The sequence below is a fragment of the Podarcis filfolensis genome (genome assembly GCF_964270895.1).
Source record: "Podarcis filfolensis genome assembly, chromosome: 15".
Classification (NCBI taxonomy): domain Eukaryota; kingdom Metazoa; phylum Chordata; class Lepidosauria; order Squamata; family Lacertidae; genus Podarcis; species Podarcis filfolensis.
Genome location: NC_139618.1, coordinates 12703723 through 12711435, shown reverse-complemented (window position 1 = coordinate 12711435; position 7713 = coordinate 12703723). Strand labels below are relative to the sequence as shown.

Genomic DNA, 7713 nt, shown 5'->3' with positions numbered 1-7713 from the left:
TCTGCCCCTTGTCCAGTAAGTAAAAAACCATGTTGCCAATTACCCATTTGCAAATTAAGCCCCTACCCCATATCTTTTTAAAGAAAATCTATACCTTCCTTACTAGAACAGAAAACCTCTAAGCGGATGTTAATCCTTGCCTTTCTAGGTCTTACTGTATTTACGCAAATCTAATGTGCCATCGAATCTACTGCGCACCACAATTTTCAAAAACATTGAAACCAAAAAACTATTTGCTGGTGGTATCAAATTTAATGCGCACCCTAATTTTTGCGACATAATTTGGCCAAAAGACGTGTGCATTACATTTGAGTAAATACAGTAATTTGCCCTCCCTGCAACCTGCAGTTCACTTCTGCACATAAAAGCAAGTCAGAACTTGCCATGATGTCATAAGGATGATTTAACACAGGATAGTAATGGAAACAAATCCTTAGGCTCAGTGATGAACAGAACATTAGACTGGTCCCCTACTATGACCATTTTGAGGAAAGCATCACGGATCTCTTTCTAGCCTCATGACCTAACATTCACCTGGGCAGAAAGGAAGTATGAGAAGGATCACAAAATACTTTTTACCTCCTTTAATTTGGAACACTTCTTAAGGATACACCTTCAAATACAGTTAACAAATGGTTACATTTCTGAATTTGGTAGACAGGAGAATTTTACATCCACAGTTTCACAGGACACCAGAGGCTTGGTTCATTGGAATGTAGTATTCCAGACACTCATTTGGAATTTAAAGGCTTAACTAATTTTTTTCTTAAGGGACTATATTTATAGATGACTTGCCTGCCTCCTACCCTTATTCTTATCCAAACCATGCTTTAAAAGGTTGTATAGCAATGGTACAGGAGTCAAGTAAAGAAGATGTTAACAGGTTAGACATGCTGCAAGAACTTATTTTGCACATATTAAGACTGTACAAGTATACAGAACAGAGCTAAAACTTGCAGGCTTTTTCTCTTAAATTCTGCACACAGCCCCTTTCTCAAGAGTTACTGTATTATATTCCCTGTTTGTAGTAGCTAAGGCTCAGTGCGTAACCCTGAAAGCCAATGGTACAAATTAAGCAATCCTTTACAGCAAGAGAGCCAGGACCTAAGGTCAGATGGGCACAACTTTCCCTTTTAAAAAAGAAGGGGGGGGAGCTTAATTATAGAAGAAATTATGTCCACAATTAAATCATTTACTTTCACTGAGGATTTCCCGGCATTGAACAAAATTATTTTCCCTTTTCTAAATTATTTGGACGGCTTCTTTAATTCATCCTGTGTGTATCTTGGGTTCTAGGTTTGAGAATTTCTGCATTACACTGTCAATCTTATGTTAATTTAGTTACAACTACGAAAGTTTTAAAATCTAGTACTGCTGATCTATTCCCCTGTCCTCAGGAGCTGAAAACATACTTCCCCTGTTGTCTCTGAAGCCATACTAGGCATCTGGATGGAAAAACTTGGTTAATCAAGCACCTGACCTCACAACTCTTCAATGCATAAGCTGTAACGAGTTCAGTAATGGTCTTATTGTGCTACTCTACGTGCTATATCGTTATCTTCTTATTTAACCAGTTTCTAACCACTTTAAGACAGTTAAATAAAACTGACTAGTTGGTGCTTTTCCAAAGATTGCTCACCAGAGAAGGTGGACAGGAGAGTCACTAAATCCATCCTGACTCATACCAAAAAAGATTTAGCAATGTTGAAATGGCAGGAGCAAAACAGGGAGAGTTAGCCTCAGGCATGCTTGAAGAAATTGGAAAACCTCCCGTACAGCCTCTAGGACCGAATTAACAACCCAAAGAAACTTGTCAGTGCAGACTAGGTTCTTCTCTCCCAATCCTACTGGTTGCAAATGTTCCTCACAGCGGTAGGCGTCCCAACCTTGCCATTTCTTTGCTGCTGCAGTATTCCACCCCTCCCATAAACACACACACATACACACAGATTCCACCAAGTGTTTTCTAATTCTGTAGCAATTAGCTTCCAGCACAACAGAAACATGCGGAACAGCCAAAGTGACTGATTACTTCTGGCCCCAAGTGGTTAAGTCTGGAATGGGACCCTTGGCAGGAGCGGGGTGGGGGCAAGGAACTCTGGTAATTCCTCCTCTTACACTGATAAAATATGAAGCGGAATTTCAGATCACTAGTTGTTTGGGAAATAATCAGGTAATGGCGAACATGATTATATTAAGGACCATGCTAGGCTCATTCCAGCAAATCAGCTTCATGGAGCAATGGCTGGTCTTTCAGTAGCAGGAACAGAAAGGGGAAGGGGAAATGGGCTGTTCTTTGCACCCAAAGCACCTCCCTGTTGAAGGTGATCTGTTCTGCTACAGGAAAAAGCTAGGAATGCAAGGGAGCTGCAGCTCATGGATACAGCACACCCTGCCCATTTCACACAACCCTTCTTCTAAGATGCACTTTCTAGGAAGTAATACGCTCTTACTGGAAATGCAGGGAATCATGGTTGAGAGAAATAAAAAATACTTTTGATACGTTCAAACCTGCAAATAAGGTTTATTTCATGGTGGCTCTGCCTCAAAGCCTGTTTCTTCCAAACTCTGCAGTACATTCCACCCCTGCCTTCATGCTCAAATGGTTAGATGCAGAGGGCAAATGAGTTGCATGGAGGTCCCACTGATTTACAACGGGGTCAGACCATGATCAGCTTCCAACCCAAAGTCTACAGCAAGGGGAGTCTGCATCTCAAGTGGCATATCCAAGAATGATTCCATTGAAGCTTAACCGCCGTTTCAGAATCTGTTTTAAAAGAGCGGCATATTTTACAGCTTCTAAATCTGTGAGTCTGAAAAGCACCTGCTCCACTTTTTGTTGGTGGTGCCTTGAAATCCACATGTTTGTTTTATTAAAGAGTCATAAAAAACCTAATTCCATCCTCTGTCCTTTGTATTCAGATTAAATACCCCCCCAAAAAACACACACATACACACACACTTCGAGGGGAGGAATGGTGGGCTATAGCTCCCTCCCATAAATGAAAAGATCCTAAATTTCAGCTCGACTAGGGCAGGATATCTTTGCCTGCCACCTCTGAAATAAAGGCAACACAAAAAGTGTTGTTTTCAAACTGCTCCTGCAGCCGTTCCAGGGTGCATTTGCCACCCATTCTCTTGCCCCAACAATCTGCAGGGCGAGGCTTTTTAATTCTAGTGGTCGCTTTCCCCCAAAGGCCAAGTCCTCTCTTTCGACAACTTCAGAGCCTTCTCATCTACACTGTCCCCCCCCATCCCCCGAACATCCTGTCCCATCACACTTTTCAACAGCAATTGGTCTCCTCCTGCACAACATACGAGATACAATGTGTGCACTGAGCTCAAAAACCCCAAATCCAGTGTCCTGCAGATAAATTCATATTTTAATATAAAATATTCATACAGCATGCTAGACCAGCATCTGCCTAGCCTGCTCTCTCACTCAATACCCCTGGTAGCCCTTCAGTCTTCATTGGGGTGGAGTTCAACAGCTTCGCTCCAAAATATGGTTTGGGGAGAAGGGGAGATTTGATTTGCAGAACTACCTTCACCACAATATTTTGTTTTTAATGGGAAGAGGTGAGAGAAAGAAGAGAGCCGAATTCCAGAGTAGGAGTGGAGGTGAGAGAGGGAGGATAGGGTGGTTATTTTGACAAGTCCAGTCCCCCACTAAAGCCCCCCCCCCCAAAGCATCTTGCTCATCTCTCCACCTGACGCTTTTCTGCCTCCAACACAAAGCCATTTCTCCCTTCCAGAAACACAGCCTGGATCATTGTTCCCCTGTGTCATCTTCTGCTTCTTTCAGTTAAGAGTTAAATAATAATTATTAAATGTTTTGCTATAAAGATGAGGGTTTTTCTTTTAAAAAAAAAAACCAGAAACAAACACAAAACAAAACAAAAAATTTGCAGCCTTAGAGCCCTGCTATGGAGGGTGTCATGTTTCAGGCAGTTGATTAATGTCTGTCAGTTTTGTGTCGTTGAGGATCACACGGATTCTCTCCAGGGAATCTGCCTGCCGGATCCGTTCCAATTGGACCTAGGGGGGAAAATTATTTGGTTCATTATTTCCGGGTTCCCAGACCTTAGATCATAAAAATACTGTAAACTGCAATGAAAAACCCGTCAGCCCATACGGATTGTTTTCTGTTGGGCTGCTAAAGCTGATCAATAGGTGGGAAACATTTTTAATGAATGGGAGCACATTTTAATCAGAGGGGAAGAAATTAAAAAGGCTATTTGGGTACTGGGTGTTACTGTAGCAAGATGATAAAGATGGACTTTCTTTAGGGTATGGTTTAACTAACATAAATCAGTGTAAATTGTTCCACAATTGCTATTATTATTATTATATACTCTGTCAGATGTGCTAAGTGACCATAATAATAATCAAGGCAACTAGCTGTCAATTTACTACTATTACTCAGGCATTAAAGCCCACCCAGTCTAGCTTGGGGATTCTGGAGTCTGGAAAATCTCTTCTGAATCTCCCCTTGGTTTATTCAGTGCCTCACCAATTGTGCCAACAACCCTACCTGAAGGGTCTGCGAAAGCTTCACAAAATCTCTCTGCACTTGCTCACTAACATCCAGTTCCGTCTGCAGCCGCTGAGCTTTGTTCTTCTCCTCAAACATCAGCTGCTCCAGGTTTGCCTGAAACAAGTTTTTATTTGCATGAAAGGGCTTATCATTGCACTGTAAGATGGCCCTGATGGTCAGGGGGCATTGGAGTGGCAAATAATGGGCCCCCCTTTTTTTACATGAACGCACCCTATTTTCATTAATAGTTACCTTTGCAGCCAACTCCTTCTTCAGTTGCTCCTCAAGGCTGTTTCTCCTTTCCTGCAAGCTTTCCAGCTGTTGGTTTTTCTCCTTCAAGGCGGATTCCAACTGTGAAATCAAGAATAAGTTGCATAAGGTTCAACACTGCCCTTGTCTGGCATTCACCTGCATGAATTGACTGCAAGTTAACAAAATCTTACAATTCCCTGGCCTTTAATAAAACGAGAATGGAAAAGCCTACAGTCAACAAACACTCTCCTTTATTGAACAGCCCCAGAAAACTTAGGCCAACTGCAACTCCTGGGCAAGTGACACCCACCTGCTCTACAGGGGCTGCTGCTACAAGGTGGACAGAGAGAGGCTGTTTTTCACCAGAGCATGTCAAACATCCCCTAAAGCATCCAGGTGGAACCCTTACCTGCTCCTTCCCTGCTTTTATTCTCTCCAGTTCTGTTTTCAGACTGGAAGCAGCAGCTGTAAGAGAAGAGAGAGACTTTCAGCTCATTAACCAACCTTGTGTTCAGCTCATGCTGGCCAGGTAGGGACTAAAGTCACCAACACCACTTTCTCACCGATGGAATTCCATAAAAGACTGTTTATCATATTTCAATGTGTATGTTCCTGTCTGAGCCTCTAGCTGCTGATTTTTTCCTCTCAACTTATCTTGGCACGGAATATTAGGGCCCTGCCCTCCCTTTGCAAAGGGAAGGAGGCTGAGCAGCGGCAGGTGGCTCCCTCATACCTGTGCTCTGTTCTCAGGAACCTACTAGCTCTCAGGCATAAATATGAAGCATCTTGTCCTGTGACTCTGAGCCTGTGACACAAAGCTCATGCCATCTATCTAAAATCAGTAGAGATAAGAAGTTTCCGTGGGGGAAGGAAAATCTTGTTTATGGATTTATTTTTATTTCCTAATATTTATACCCTGCTTGATTGCAAAAAAACAACACAAAAAAACCCAAAACCAACCCCTCAAAGCTGTTTACAAAAAGATAAAATCAATTTAAAAAAAAATCACAACCACTGTTGTGTTGGGCTATGATTAAAGTCTCACACAGACCCTATGGCCACCAATACCTTTGTATAGCAGGCTGAGGACTGGGAAACGGTCCTAGAAAGGGGAGGAGCAGGGAATTCCATAAGCAAGATGGCCAGAGGAGGAGTGCACTTGAGTGTGGAAGAGCCTAGGGAAAGGGGAAGTGTCTGATTGAGGCAGAGGAAATAAGAAGGGGATAATGAGGCAAGTGCTGTGGACAGGCTGCATGCTATGTCTGCTGTCACTAGAGGATTGAACTGGCAACCCTAAGGAGGCAAGGAGGATCAAGAAGTAGCGGCTAGAGACAGGATGAGAAAACAAGTACTGAAATTTCCCATATCAATTTCAACTAGCCAGTTATTTGGTTGCAGGATCCCATTTCAAACACTGGACTTATTTCAAGTGGTTTCATTAAAGCACATTGGGCATGACCCTGAAAAAGTTTCTTGGGGTGCTCCTCTCAATATGGGGGACAAGAAGTGGAAAACTACCTTTCAAGGCTCTTGAAAGGGTTACCAAGATATTGCAGAGCATTTGTGTAGTTTAGATGCAATGAATGGCACTGATCCTTCTGTGCAACTAGAGGAGCAGTTTCCTTCCAGCTCAGGGTACCTTTCTGCTCTGGTGCTCGGTGCTGCCCTCTCCCTCCAGGCCCAGCACTTGCCCTTCTCTAACCTATTTCCTCTTTGCAATTCTCTATTTCCAGCTGCAGAGTCTCCTCTATGTTCTCTTTCAAACATTGCTCAGCTTGAATCTGCTCTTTCAGGAACAAAATCTCTGCCTTCAGCTTTTCCTCCAGGTGGTCTGCTGCTGTCCGAACACTAATGATGTCTTCCCGATATTTGAGGACCAGGTCGCGGAGTTCCTGAAAGGAAGGTTGACACAGTTCTAGAACAAAGCACTCTCTCTTTCCCATGCCCAGACACAGCCCTAACGTAACAAAATATTTACCACCCTGCCCCCTGTAGAAACCGGTTTTAAAATTAGCAGAAGAGGGAAGTATACACTAAAGAGAGAAACCAACATTAGATTCCCCTCCCAAAAAAGCTGTGTGTCCAAATGCTAGATAATCTCTTTCTGACAGTCAGCTGGGGGATGGTGGCAGGGTGAGGAAGAAATGTTGAGGAAATAGAGATCCACGCTGAGGAACATCTGACACCAAGGTCCCATGGCCTAAAGGCACCAGAGCAGAGTCATCAAGCAGAGAATGGTGTCTCAGCAAAGAGGCACCTGTGTGAGATTCCTAGAGTACAACTGGAAAATGCATACTAGTCAGGAGGGAGCAAGGATCAAGCATGACATTCAGTAGAGAGATGTCACATTTTCTAGGAAATCATCTTATTTTTTTTCACCCTGTAGAGTCAGGGGAGGGAACTGATGGGGAAAGGTGGCATGGCCAATTAGTCAGGTATGGCCAATTAGACTTGGGCTCACCTCTAGGGGATGAAACTTGGGACACATTGTATCTGATAGAGAGAAAGAGATGGATCATTGACACCTTTCAGCAACCCAGGAAGGAGGAAAAGTGAAAAGGTGAGAATCTAGAGAGAGAGATGTCCTACCCACTCCTGGTCAGTGTTAGAAACTGAGATATGAAAGCTAGGAGCTAAATGGCACCCTAAACCAGGTTATGGGCACAACAACAGAATGTCTAGGCACTCTTTTTATAACAAGAATACAAAGCTGAAAATGAATGAACTGCAGCTAAAATATTATGTTCATTTTTCACATGGTCTAGTCCTTCCCTTGCCCACCCCTCTAATATTCTTAAGAGGGTCTCTTATCCAGTCTTAAGAGAGTAGCTGGAAGTGAGGAGGCAGAAAAAGGTCCTCTTTTCCTTCCACTCTGCAGTTTTAATCTGAAATCTTAGGCACAGTACTGAGCCCAGAGCTCAGAA

The 7713-nt window shown here is 43.1% G+C and overlaps 1 protein-coding gene across 4 annotated transcripts in view; it reads right to left on the bottom strand.

Moving 5' to 3' along the window:
- Positions 1–569: 569 nt before the first annotated feature.
- The window catches only part of RABEP1 (rabaptin, RAB GTPase binding effector protein 1), a 54291-nt gene continuing 47147 nt past the window's right edge, over positions 570–7713 (bottom strand). For all 4 annotated transcript variants that reach the window (XM_083587589.1, XM_083587590.1, XM_083587591.1 and 1 more), the window contains 5 exons: positions 6492–6681; positions 5199–5254; positions 4790–4888; positions 4535–4651; positions 570–4038 (listed from right to left, as the gene is read on the bottom strand). In XM_083587589.1, the coding sequence (XP_083443715.1) occupies positions 3937–4038; positions 4535–4651; positions 4790–4888; positions 5199–5254; positions 6492–6681 (564 nt within the window). In that variant the 3' untranslated portion in view covers positions 570–3936. The remainder of the gene's footprint in view (positions 4039–4534; positions 4652–4789; positions 4889–5198; positions 5255–6491; positions 6682–7713) is intronic.